The 14610-nt window shown below is 42.4% G+C and overlaps 1 protein-coding gene across 3 annotated transcripts in view; it reads left to right on the forward strand.

Moving 5' to 3' along the window:
* LOC119739778 (condensin complex subunit 2-like) overlaps positions 1–14156 on the forward strand; it is a 32440-nt gene extending 18284 nt beyond the window's left edge. For 2 of the 3 annotated variants that reach the window (XM_038214846.1, XM_038214848.1), the window contains exons 11-18: positions 2015–2151; positions 2704–2819; positions 3985–4107; positions 6818–6919; positions 10810–10962; positions 11362–11469; positions 12472–12639; positions 13638–14156. In XM_038214846.1, the coding sequence (XP_038070774.1) occupies positions 2015–2151; positions 2704–2819; positions 3985–4107; positions 6818–6919; positions 10810–10962; positions 11362–11469; positions 12472–12639; positions 13638–13688 (958 nt within the window). In that variant the 3' untranslated portion in view covers positions 13689–14156. The remainder of the gene's footprint in view (positions 1–2014; positions 2152–2703; positions 2820–3984; positions 4108–6817; positions 6920–10809; positions 10963–11361; positions 11470–12471; positions 12640–13637) is intronic. The other variant, XM_038214847.1, reaches the window with a different exon arrangement.
* The last annotated feature ends 454 nt before the right edge of the window (positions 14157–14610 follow it).

The raw sequence follows: 14610 nt of genomic DNA on the forward strand, positions 1-14610 counted from the left end.
TCACATCGGAGTTCTCGGCTCACCAAACCCACTTTCTGGATGTCACCGTCCGCAAGCAAGGCAACTCACTAACCACTGACCTGTATTCCAAACCCACAGACACCCACCAGTACCTCCACTCCTCCAGCTGTCACCCCAGGCACTGCAAAACTGGCATAGCGTTTAGCCAGGCACTCAGACTCAGAAGAATTTGTTCTAATGATTCCGATTTCTCCCGCCATACACAGATACTGAAGAACAACTTGGTGGCCAGGGGTCACAGCTCTCGCCAAGTTCATCGTGCCATTGCCAGAGCTAAATCTATCCCCAGAAATCAAGCTCTCACGGGAAAGGCCCCTGATGCCATGGCCAAACCCATGATTCCCTTGGTTACCACGTTTCACCCCAATCTCCCTCCCCTCCGCAAAATCACTAATGACAATCATCATATCCTCCATACTTCAGATCGCCTTGCCCGCGCCATCCCCAACGGCCCCACATTGGCTTACAGGCGTCCTCGAAATCTACGGGACTTGATTGTTCGAGCTGAAGTCCCATCCTTAGATGCATCCCCTCCCACCCAGCATGGTACTTTCAAGTGCAGTTCCAGATGTGTTGTCTGCCAGATTCATATCCAGGAGTCTGACTCCTTTTCTGGCCACTCTTCTGTCACTACCCACAGAACCATTGGTAACATCACTTGTAACACCTCTAATGTCATATATCTCATTTCTTGCAGGGTCTGTGGAGTGCAGTATGTAGGTGAGACTAAGAATACGCTCAAGAAGCGTTTCTATGCCCATCGGTCAACGGTCAACACCAAGAAACTAGACACCCCTGTTGGTCATCACTTCAACCTGCCTAACCACTCCATTTCTGATATGATTTTGCAGGGCATTGAATCTCTTGGCCATCGCAAAGAGTCAGTTCGCCTCAGCAGAGAGAAGGTGTGGATGAATCGTCTTCGAACTATTCAACCACATGGTCTCAACATCCAACTTGGAAATGATTAATCCTTTTCTTCCTCCATTGTCCTCTGTTACAGATAATCCATCTGGTCTTCCTTGTTTGTGTTTACACATCTCCCGCCATCTTTCATCCCTTTCCACCTCTATACTGTCCCCCCCCCATCATCCCTTCACTCTCACACTCTTTTGTCCGTTCCCACTCCCTGTGACCTTTGATCCTTCCCCTTTCTGGTCCCTCCCCTGTTTACACCAGACCCCTTGTGGTTTGCCATCTCCCTTTGTTTCTTTGTTCTCTCATCCACCCTCCCCTGCATCTTTCCACACCTTTCCCTCCTAATCCTCCTTTTGTGTTTCTTCTTTCAGCCCTGCATGTTTGTGTGCACCCCCATGTTAATGTATGTATCTCTGTCATTTCTGTTTTAGCCTCTGAAGAAGAACTTGCTAAGTTCGCAACGTCAGGCCACATTAATTTTAAGAATTAGCAGTAAAGTTTGGAAATGGAGGGGGTCCATAAGAAGCGCAGCTTGTCGAGTCTGGGCCTCCTTGTCGAGTATGATGCAACACCCCCTGGGTCTGCATTGACGCCCACACCCTCACTGTACTGTACATCACATAACTTGTCTATACTAGCTGAAGTGTACAAAGCGGCGAGGACTAAAATATTTTATAGAAGGTTTTGAGACCAATACAAGGTGGTGTGCATGTACCACCGCGTCGCGTGGAGTGCTGTGGCCTCGTGGTCTGGGGTATTGAACTCTTGGTCTGCAGGTGATTCTGCAGGATCTGGGTTCTATTCCAGCCTGGGGTTGTGGTGTGTGTGCCCTTGGGCAAGGCACTTTGTCACTCATTGCTTCTCCCCACTCAGGAGTAAAATAGGTATCTGTGAGGGAAGAGATAGTGATTGTTTTAGCTCCCCAGGGAGCTGAGATGTCCCCAGGGAGCTGAGATGGTATTTGGAAAATTTCATTGTCCCAATGAGCAGGGGTGATTATAATGTAAAGTGCTTTGATCTTAAGCATTAAGCATGTATCACAAAAGCAGACATTTGATCTGTCTTCATCCAACAGGTGCAGGACGTTGTCCACAGCCGGTCAGCTGTGTCTGCAGTTGTCCCTCCAGCCCACAGAGTACTCCTACTTCAATATGGATAAACTGACCACATGGGCTGGCCCACAACACTGGAAACTAAAGCCACATTCTAAAGGTAAACCCAACTCCAAATTGAATAGATTCATAAGCAGTATACGTCGGATGACATGTATGCACGTAAAGTTTTTGCGGTATTCTGAACAGAAAATGGACTCTCTGTGGCAAACTCTTGGTGGCACACTGCATTGTGAAATGCCCAAATTGGGAACAATTTGGAATGGCAAACTATTCATGCTTTGGATTTGGCACACACAAAAATAGTTATGCTTCTGGTTTCCCTACCTACCGTATTCTGACGGCCCCTACCCTAATTTTTTTATGGGAAAAATGAGTAAAAACACCCAAAACCATCAATTTCTACCTTTTACCCTTGACTACACGCAGACCCTTCCATATGATTGTACACAAAAATTATTTGCAAAAAAATTTTTTAAATTCCCTACCTACCTACCCTTTTTTCGAATGCCATGTAATCGGAAGCAGAGTTTTTTTTCTTCTTTTTTTTTTTTTTTTTTTGGGGGGGGGGGGGGCTTTATATAACTGATTATTTCCCATAGAATAAGTATGTGTCACATTCTTTTAAGATATCTCTTTTCTTGTTTTTCAGACTCATCCTCACTGGCAAACGGAGATGAGGATAAGAAGGCAAAGGCCAAGAAGCCAGTCTTCAGGATAGACTACGACAAAGATGTGGACTTTGACAAGTACTTCTCAGAATCCAAGGTAAGACTGATGGCAGCGTATGAGACCTGTCATTACGTTATATCTTCTGTATCTGTATAGGTTTCCTCCAGCAAAACGGCTACAGCCGCATCCCGCTAGAGTTGGCGTGGCGCGGGGCTAAGGGAGGACGTTGATGTTGCACAAGGGATCACTGAGGGCATTTTTGAATTGATCCAAGCTTGACGTTGGGAGGCAGGTTATTCCAGTGTGGGATTGTGGATGGATAAAAACTGGTGCTGTAGATCTTGCTTTTGGCATGAAGTCGGTGGTATGAGAATTGGTGAGTCCTCCTGTGTGTTCTTGTTTGTGTGGTGAGACTATGCCCAGCTTCAATATCAACGAACCCATCAACAATTTTATAGAGCATGGTGAGACGTGTCGCCAGTCTTCGGGACTCGCGTGACCTTCCAAGTGACCACTTCGAGTGACCATCCAAGCTCATGTAGCATGGAAGTTAAACTGGAGTTTCTGGTGAAATTGTTGCAGCACATTCTAGCAGCAGATCTTTGAATGCTCTCGAGTTGTTTCCGTTCTTCGTCAGTGTATGGAGCCCAAGCGCAGAGGCCATAATTCAATTCTTACCCTATACACCCTTCATTCTAAAACTCTGACTACATTTGATTGGATTTTTTTTAAGGTTTGCGCTCATAATTTACGAATATCTAAACAGAGTGATGGCAAAACAGCAGTGCACAAGACATAGCAGCTTCAAAACACTTTACGCTGACACTGTTTTTTTTAATCGTTGAAACGGCTTAAGGATACTGGGGAGTCGGGTTGGCATAGCAGTATGGGCTCCATGCGCCAACAAAAGAGGGCGTTTTTCACCACTTTTGAGATCTCCGTGGACGGGACCATTGATCTCCATTACACCACGGGTGCGTTCTGGTTCGCGTACATATTGCGCGAAGCGTGCACTACTAATACAATTCTAAATGTGCACAAAGCCATGTAGCGTCTTTGCGTGGTCATCAGCGCACCCGTGCGTTCGAATATCTCTCCCGTTGGGCTCCCTAGTCTGGTTCCCAAACCAAAAGATCTATTTCTTCATGAAGCTAAGATTCGTCAGAAATGTAAGTCGGAATCTTCATATTTCACAGGTCCTTTGCAACTCCCTGTGTTCCACTCTTTCAATTCCAAGATTTACTTGTGTTTGACCCTGCAGGCAGCCACCACGTTATCCAAGGCCACCCTGGACAAGTACAGCAAGAATGTGACCACACTGCCAGGGGATCTCCACTACAACCCTGACTCTCTCTTCAAGCTCTTCCTCAAGCCAAACTTTGTGGTAAGATTTGCCTAAGCCAATGAGCCATTCTGTTGTCCTGCAACTTCCCTGACTGACTGATTTGTTAATTGACTGACTTCTTTACTAACTGACTTCTTGACTGACCGACCAACTCCCCTTTTTATCAGACAGACTGACTTCCTGATTGACGGACTTCTTGACTGAATGACTTCTTGACTGACTGACTTTTTGACTGACTGACTTCCTACCCCGACTGACTTCTTTACTAACTGACTTCTTGACTGACTTCTTGACTGACCGACCAACTCCCCTTTTTATCAGACAGACTGACTTCCTGACTGACGGACTTCTTGACTGAATGACTTCTTGACTGACTGACTTTTTGACCGACTGACTTCCTGACTGACTGACTTCCTCCCCGATTGACTTCTTGACTAACTGACTTTTTGTCTGGCTAATACTTCTTGACTGACTGATTTTCTTGACCAACTGACTTCCTGACTGTCTGACTCCCCCTGACTAATTTCTTGACTGACTGACTCTTGACCAACTGACTTCCTGACTGACTGACTCCCCTCTTGACCAGCCGACTTCCTGACTGAGTGACTGACTTCTTGACCGAATGACTGCTTGACTGTCTGACAGACTTCTTGACTGACTGAATGACTTCTCGACATGTCGACTGACTGAATGACTTCTTGACTGAATGATTTCTTGGCATCTCGACTGACTGAATGACTTCTGGACATCTTGACTGACTGAATGACTTCTTGACTGAATGACTTCTCAACATCTCAACTGACTAAATGACTTCTTGACTGAATGACTTCTCGACATCTCAACTGACTGAAGGACTTCTTGACTGAATGACTTCTCAACATCTCAACTGACTGAATGACTTCTTGACTGAATGACTTCTCGGCATCTCGACTGACTAAATGACTTCTTGACTGAATGACTTCTCGGTATCTCGACTGACTGAAGGACTTCTAGACTGAATGACTTCTCGACATCTCAACTGACTGAATGACTTCTCGGCATCTCAACTGACTGAATGACTTCTCGACATCTCGACTGACTGAATGACTTCTTGACTGAATGACTTCTCGGTATCTCGACTGACTGAAGGACTTCTTGACTGAATGACTTCTCGGCATCTCAACTGACTGAATGACTTCTCAGCATCTCAACTGACTGAATGACTTCTTGACTGAATGACTTCTCGGTATCTCGACTGACTGAAGGACTTTTTGACTGAATGACTTCTCGACATCTCAACTGACTGAATGACTTCTCGGCATCTCAACTGACTGAATGACTTCTCGGCATCTCGACTGACTGAATGACTTCTTGACTGAATGACTTCTCGGTATCTCGACTGACTGAATGACTTCTTGACTGAATGATTTCTTGGCATCTCGACTGACTGAATGACTTCTCGACATCTCAACTGACTGAATGACTTCTCGGCATCTCAACTGACTGAATGACTTCTCGGCATCTCGACTGACTGAATGACTTCTTGACTGAATGACTTCTCGGTATCTCGACTGACTGAATGACTTCTTGACTGAATGACTTCTCGGTATCTTGACTGACTGAATGACTTCTTGACTGAATGACTTCTCGGCATCTCGACTGACTGAATGACTTCTTGACTGAATGACTTCTCGACATCTCGACTGACTGAATGACTTCTTGACTGAATGATTTCTTGGCATCTTGACTGACTGAATGACTTCTGGACATCTTGACTGACTGAAGGACTTCTTGACTGAATGACTTCTCAACATCTCAACTAACTGAATGACTTCTTGACTGAATGACTTCTCGGCATCTCGACTGACTAAATGACTTCTTGACTGAATGACTTCTCGGTATCTCGACTGACTGAAGGACTTCTTGACTGAATGACTTCTCAACATCTCAACTGACTGAATAACTTCTTGACTGAATGACTTCTCGGCATCTCGACTGACTAAATGACTTCTTGACTGAATGACTTCTCGGTATCTCGACTGACTGAAGGACTTCTAGACTGAATGACTTCTCGACATCTCAACTGACTGAATGACTTCTCGGCATCTCAACTGACTGAATGACTTCTCAGCATCTCGACTGACTGAATGACGTCTTGACTGAATGACTTCTCGGTATCTCGACTGACTGAAGGACTTCTTGACTGAATGACTTCTCGACATCTCAACTGACTGAATGACTTCTCGGCATCTCAACTGACTGAATGACTTCTCGGCATCTCGACTGACTGAATGACTTCTTGACTGAATGACTTCTCGGTATCTCGACTGACTGAAGGACTTCTTGACTGAATGACTTCTCGACATCTCAACTGACTGAAGGACTTCTCGACATCTCAACTGACTAAATGACTCCCCGAATGACTTCTCGACATCTCGACTGACTGAATGACTTCTTGACTGAATAACTTTGTGACTGACTCACTGACTGCTTGACCTACTGACTGCTTGTCCAACTGACTTCTTGTCTGACTTCTCGACTTAGTGATTGAATGACATGACTGACTGAATAACCTTTTGACTGACTGACTGACTGACTTCTTGACGGACTGACTGACTCCCCGACTCTCCGCTGAAGTGACAGACAGACTGACTTTATACTGACTGACTGCTTTTTGCCTCAGACAGGTCCTTTGCTGGCTGCCACCTCTAGGTTTTCCTTTTGAGTAAACTAACAATGATTTTGCGGACAATTTTCTGTGTCATGGCAGGTCAGGAGGCAAGTGAGTACCAGTGATAGCATGGACGATGGCATCGGTGGATATGACTACAACAATGCCAACGACTGTGCAAACTTTTGTCCAGATACTGGGGTAAGATTAATTTTTTGTTTTCAAACTCTTGTGCAATATGAATTGCCTTGATTTTTTTTTTGAATTTCAGTTGCATTCATACTCGAACATGTGTGACAAATATTTTACATCCCTTTTTGGTTAATTTTATCGAAAAAAGTGCACTTCTTTAAAAGAATTTTAATAAAAATTTCATTTTTTGGGGACAACTGAGGGCGCTGTTCCTTGATGTCATTTCAGGAAGACACTGTTTGTGTTAGGGATTTTCTGTTCAAATTGTGAACCCAAAAATGTGCTTGCTGAAAATGTTTGTAAGAAAAGTTTGCTCATTGGCTTACTGTCATGCACTGACACATTAACGAATCACCCCGAAGAGAAGAAAATTTACGACAGCAAAATATCCAGAATTCTGGCAACTTTTGGTGCTGAAATAGCTGTTCTAATTGTTGAGGTTTCTGTCTGAAATGACATCGAACTTTTGCTCATGAATATGGAAATTCACATGAGCCATAAAAACCGAAATACCCTTGAAGATGGCAAAACGAAAAATTGAAAATAAGGTTACATTAAAACAAATTCATTGTGTTGGCCCTTTAATTCGTGAACACTTCTCAACCAATGACATTCACAACCAAAAGATTATATTGATAAGAAGTTTGACAAAGTGGTCTAAAATACAAGTACATTGTATGGTGTACAGTAGAACTGTGTAGCCAAGTCAGATTTTGTAAACACTGATTGTTTTTTTTTTTAATTTAGACATTAAAAACAACAACCACTTTTGACTTTTACCTACTTATGGGCAAGTTGCCAAAAGTACACTCCTATAAATATTTTGCCCGCGGGATAAATGTAGGCAGAACTGTTTTGTACCACTGGATTAGTGGAGTTGGCCATCCATGGCCGTAGCGCAGGCTCCCAGACACGCGGACAAAAGCCAAAAGTCGAAAGGATCACGGCTGAGTAATGACCACTGACGCAACTATTTCAACAATTCACTCATGCTGAAAAGAAATTTGTTGCTGTTTTCCAGAAATTTGTTTGGGAGAAGGGTCATATTTTATCGGCCCAGTTTTTGTTCAAAGGTGTGCAAAATCCCTAAACTACGGAAGCTTGAATTGCCTTCCGCGATACCGCGTTACTGTGATAATTTATCACAGAAATCCGGAATTCAAAGATAAATCCTTCCTCGATACCGCGTTACTGTGATAATTTATCACAGAAATCCAGAATTCAAAGATACGTATTCCTCGATACCGCGTTACTGTGATAATTTATCACCGAAATCCGGAATTCAAGGACAAATCGGTGACGAGGAAGGAATTATCTTTGAATTCCGGATTTCTGTGATGATTATCGCGGTAACGCCGTATCGCGGAAGGAATTATCTTTGAATTCCGGATTTCTGTGATAAGTTATCGCGGTAACGCGGTATTGAGGAAGGAATTATCTCTGAATTCTGTATTTCTGTGATAAATTATCACGGTAACGCGGTATCGAGAAATACGTATCTTTGAATTCTGGATTTCTGTGATAAATTATCACAGTAACGCGGTATCGAGGAAGGATTTATCTTTGAATTCCGGATTTCTGTGATAAAATATCACGGTAACGCGGTATCGTGGAAGGATTTTTCTTTGAACTCCGGATTTCTGCGATAAATTATCACAGTAACGCGGTATCGAGGAAGGAATTATCTTTGATTTCCGGATTTCTGTGATAAATTATCACAGTAACGCGGTATCGCGGAAGGCAATTCAAGCTTCCGTACTAAACAGCTAGTGATCTAGAAGCGTTGTATAGAGCGTGCAAGTCTCACCAGTCCACGTTTAATTTTGTCTGTGAACGTCTTGGTACTAAACACTGACTAGTCTAGTCACAGACTCCAGTGTTTGAATTAAGCCAGTTGTTATCTGCGTGGTCGAATGAACGGGAGTTGAGGTCAACAATGTTAATTATTACAATAGTGATCAATTCCCAATATTTTCAATATGTTGTAAATTGTAATGCTTTCTCTTTTTTTCAAAATACCCATTTATTGCCATTGATTGGATGGGCCCAGTCAGGACACAAAATAAATGAGAAAAAAATTGGACGTTTAATACGCATATTGTAGATCCTATGCATGGTGCCCGGATAGGCCTTATCCTCGTAAAACTTCGCAGGTTTTGAGGTCAACTTTCACGCTCTATTGTAAGCAACCACGAAGGCCATTTATGCACTGACGTGTACGCACGCTTTTCGTGTTCCCGCTCGCGTTTGTCCGTGCGCACGCTTTTCGTGTGCCCGCTCGCATTTGTTCGTGCGCACGCTCGCGTTTGTTTGTGTGCACGCTCGCATTTGTTCGTGCGCACGCTCGCGTTTGTTCGTGTGCACGCTCGCATTTGTTCGTGCGCAACGTATTTCTTAACCTCTCCATCGAAAGACCAGTCACTTTTGACTTGCTGCCAAATATAGGGCAAGGTCAAAAAGTGCACTTACATTTATAAACGAAAATTTGTTGTGCTATTGGAATCAACCGTCCATGCCCACACGCAATGTACAAAAGCCAAGCACATCACAGCTGAGTGATGACCACTAACAAAACAATTTTGACTTCTTGACTGACAGGTCTTATGCCCATGTCAGGGCGAAAGCCCTTTATGGGTGGACGTGCGCACACACGTTTTTTCGCGCTCCAATGTGTCGCTAAATCTCTCTATTGTTCAAGTTCAAAAGGTACACTTACCTTTGGGAGAAGTGAAAATTTGTTGTGCTATTGGCATCAACCATCCATGGCCATACCGCCGCTGCCCACACGCAATGCACAAAAGCCAAGCACATCACGGCTGAGTGATGACCACTAACAAACCAAAAACTATTTATGACAAATTGACAATTCACTCCTCGTTAAAAGAAATTTGTCAGGATATTTCAGTGGGAAGAGGGTCATACTTTATCAACCCACTTTATCAACCCACTTTATCATGACAGCAAATCTCCAAACAGCTAGTGATATTATAAATATAAAGCGTTGAATTGTTGTAGCCTTAGTTTAAATTTGCTCTTCCGCGTTCCTCAAAGACTGCATTTTTTTCTCTCAATGTTTATGTTTTATTTAAATGAAAATATTTATATATATTTTTTTATTTTGGCTGCTTTAGTGCCTCTTACCCACTGAGTGATCTACCTTGATTACATGTACTGTCAGGCTGCAATTTATTCAAAATTAGCAAAGTTATTCCTCACTTAACAGGCATGCAACTTTTCCTCGGATCTGCTGATTTCCTTAGAGTTTTACTTCTCATGTGAATGCCAAATGTTACAAATGGTAAAACACTGTACAAAGTCTGGTGTGGTTTGGAGTTTCCTCGTTTTTTTTTCTAAATCCCAAGTTGCATGCCTGTACTTGGTCGTTTGTGGATTTTTTGTTTTGTTTTATGTCTTATCAAAATGTGATTATTGCATTATTGCTATGGAAAACAAAGAAGTTAATAAAAGAATTTTTTCAGGGTGGAACATTGAAAATAACGCAGGGCAGGCAAGTATTACTGGCCCAAACCACCCTGCCTGTCGTACACCCTGTACGGCCTCAAGTGCCCGAGATCTATGGTTTCACCAGGAAATAAGTACAATGAACATGTAATACTATGTAATACAATGTAATACTATGTAATACAATGTACTACAATGTACTACAATGTAGAACAGGTGCTAATGGGTTAGAATACTATTGTTTCCCTGCCTGTCATACACCCTGTACGGCCTCAAGTGCTTGAGATCTATGGTTTCACCAGGGAATAAGTACAATTTGCAATACTATGAACATATACAGTGTAATACTATGTAATACAATGTAATACAATGTACTACAATGTAATACAATGTAGTACAGGTGCTAATGGGTTAGAATACTATTGTTTCCCATACAGGCGGATGATGATGATGATCATGAGGTGGGTGGGGATATGAGCTCAGGACCCAGTGACTTCAGCCAGACTTGCTCCCAGAGTAGCTACATCAATGACAGCGTCTTTGACGCCACCCTCCTGCAAGGAGACAAGCTGGTTGCTCAGCCACACAAGGTACAATCTTCATGCACATGTAGTCAGAAAATGTGGGGCCAGGCTTTTAAAGGTTGGCCCCGTGGTACGATTTTTATGTTTTTGGTATCAAAAGATGCGCAAGGCTTGAGGCTAAAAAGTCATAACAGCTCGGGTTGCAGAAAAAAATTCAAGGCTATCGCGAAAAAAGTTGAGGGGGGGGGATTTTTTCCCCCCCCCCCCCCCCCCCCGGCCCTTTTAGGGTTAAATCTACTCCCAAGCAGGGAAAAAAATTGCTTGTGGATATGTATAGTAGGACTTTATTTGGCTGGTAGAATGCGATGATGCAACTTGGCAGTTGGGAAATACAGTGAAATCTCGAACAAATGTACATGTAGTTACTTTTTTGTGGCCTTTGTTTCCCCCCTTGGAATGCTTCAGGTGGCCAAGATAGACATCCAGTATGCCAGGACAGCCAAAAAGATGGACGTCAAGAAACTCAAGTCTCTGATGTGGCAGCATCTGACTACAGACAAGGAAGAAGATAAGGTAATAGGCCTGAGAGGTCTTCAAGGAAAAGAATAAGGAAACACTCTAGAGATGGTTCAAAAACAGTGATGTGTACGTGAGGATGAGTAATAAAGATTCGGGAGTTTTGAATTTCAGTAATTTATCAAGACTCGGGAACAGAAAAGTTGTTCCCATTACATGTAGCTCTTTCTCAATGTGATGTCCGACGGGAGTGTTACCTTGTGGTTAAGATTCGTGACTCGAGATCAGGGATTCCAATCCAGCTGGCCACTTGTTGTGTCCTTGGACAAGCTACTTCACCCCCCACTTGCCTCTCTCCACCCAGGAGTATAAATGGGTACCAGCATTAGCTGGCCACTTGTGTCCTTGGGCAAGCTACTTCACCCCCACTTGCCCCTCTCTACCCAGGGGTACAAATGGGTACCAGCATTACCTGGGGAGTAACCTGCGATGGTCTGGCATCCCATCTAGGAGGAATAAAAATGTGTGTATTCTCAGTCGTTGCATGCCAGAAACCGGAGATACACGCCGGTCCTGGTGGGCCATATTGGCTTGTGATAGACTTTACTTTGCTATGTGATGTGATGATGTCGACAACAAAATAGCACATGTATGCATACAGCTTATTACCCTCTGCAGACAAAAACGCAATGATATTGCTCGCAGCTTTGGACATTTAGGCGTGCAAGCTACCTGTACGTGTATATAAATATTGCCAATTGAAAAAGGATATTTATTTCACATGCATTAAATTCGTCGTTTCTGGACCATGTTAAGATTTTTTCTAAAATATTTTTTTTCAAAAACTAAACTCCATTACATGAAGAAAAACAGTTTGTCATTCATGTTGAGTTGAAACTCAATTTGATACATGTAGCATTTTAGTTTTGGGGCGATATTACTAGATACCAATACAAGTCAACGGTTAACTACATTTTCAAAGTAAACATTGGCCCACATGGTTTCTGTTAAATGTTACCAATAATTTTTGTTTTCATTTAAAATGTCCACACTTTACAGGAGAACATTCCCTCAGAGAACGATGTCCTTAAGAAGACATCAGTGGCCGGTATGCAGTCCTTCAGTGACATGTACCAGATCTTACCAGACAGACTCTCTCGGACCATGGCCAAGAACCTCAGCATCCCAATCGCCTTCGTCTGCCTCCTTCATCTGGCTAACGAAAAGGTCAGTATCTCTGAGTAAAAATAGTACAGGGCGCTGCGTCCACAATAGGATCATTTGCTTTTCATGCATTTTTTTTTTCGCTTCCAACACCAACACCACTCTAACTCCAAAATAGAATGTTCATATCATAGCCTGTTTAAGTTTAATACTACACTTTTTGAGAAAACAGTTAAAAATCATGTACAACCTGCATTTCTTTTGTCTCATTTATGAGATAAAAAGACAATCTGTAATCCGTTTTATGTTAACTTGAATGTACATTCTTGCAATAGCACTGCATGCATTGATTATAGCAGTGTCTAAAACTTGGTCCCGACCTGAATTTGGCCCACTGTGTGAAAACAATGATTATTCAGTCAACCATGACCTGATGTGAAAAAAAATGATATACATGTACCATTGAAAAGGGGAGATTGTGGCTTTAAGATGCTAAAAAGGCACACTGATGTAACTTACACAATCTGCATAAAGTTAGAAATGATCTGTTTGTTGCAATCGTGTAGTGTAGGGCCCCTGTTTTAGTTTTCATCAAATTAGAGTCAAAACTGTTTTTTATTACTAAAAATGACCTTTTCAACCTAAAGCAGACTTCTCTCAATATAATGCCACCTCTTTTGTAATTTTTGAACAGTTTCTTGGGGTAGAAATTATGATTTTCCTGCGCGGTTTGTGGTTGGTGCGCCGTGTGATTCAGCGCGCCTTGCGCGTTCACGGTACACCCACGGTGATGGCAATCTTTATTTTTATGTTGCGTTTTGTCATTGTCATCGTCATTTTACCCCCCAATTCAAAACCCTGCCCTCTATCTATGACATATCTGTATGTTCTTAATGTCGCCAACTAGTTTAGTAGGTCAAATAATTTAAAGTGAATTTTGTTCCAACATAGGAACCGGGCCCGCGGATACACGATCGCCGTTTTTTTATACGGACTGTACATGTATATCTATCTAGTAAGCTGCAATAGTAATATCGTTCATTTGTTTGTGTTTTACACAGAGCTTGAAGATTGATAACAACGATGAGGATCTTGTCATCACTCAGAACTGAATGCCGGGTAAAAATTGTAACTCCTCAAAGCCCTTTGACTACCTCCAACCCTCCATGACCTACTCAGATGATTTGTTTTGGAGTTCCAAGATCAGGACAGGTTTATAATGCATTGGCTCTGGGTTTCTGTAAATATTTTTTTGCAAGGTATTACTACATTTTACATGTGCGTGTCGGTTTCAACTAAATGGAAAACAAAAATACACTTTAAATGTACATTTGATGGTATTTGCTTTGTAAAAAGATTATCATGCATTCCTTGTGATCGCAACTAGATTGTACATGAATATCCTTTCTAAAAGTGTCATGAACTTCCTAACACTTCTTTATTTTTACGTTGTACAGCGCAACTAAAATTGTAGTTCTACGACATTCATCTAGATGCTGTAAATATTTTAGCATAAATTTGGTGGTTTATTATTTTTTTTCCCAGTGTTCTAGATTATTAAATTTGGTAGTCGGAAACAGTTTGCTGTTTTGTGAGTTCTTTTCAATTAAACCATTGCTATGACGTCACACTATTGTTAAAAGTGTGGATTCGGATCTACGAATCTCTTACACTGGTCACAAAGTGTGGATTCGGAACGAAGAATCTTTCGTAAAAGTGTGGATTCGGAATTACGAATCCACACTTTGAACATGTCGGACAATTGTTCCCCATAATGAGCCCGAATAGGACCGTCTGCGTGAAAATTTGTTTTTCGAAAATTACCAATGCATCTTCACTGTCACATTCGCCGCCGTCACCTCAAAAACTACTTGAAATCAGAAAGAAATCGTCGTCTGAATTATCCATTTTGTCGTAAGGAGCCTATACACACAAAATGGCTTGGTTGTACGGGTGTGGCGATACACATGCTAAACATGCCAGGGACAAATGTTGCAACCTGACGCCACTTCCGCGCTTGTGTACGAAGTCTAC

This window comes from Patiria miniata, unplaced genomic scaffold (genome assembly GCF_015706575.1).
Source record: "Patiria miniata isolate m_02_andy unplaced genomic scaffold, ASM1570657v1 HiC_scaffold_4, whole genome shotgun sequence".
In the NCBI taxonomy this organism is placed as follows: domain Eukaryota; kingdom Metazoa; phylum Echinodermata; class Asteroidea; order Valvatida; family Asterinidae; genus Patiria; species Patiria miniata.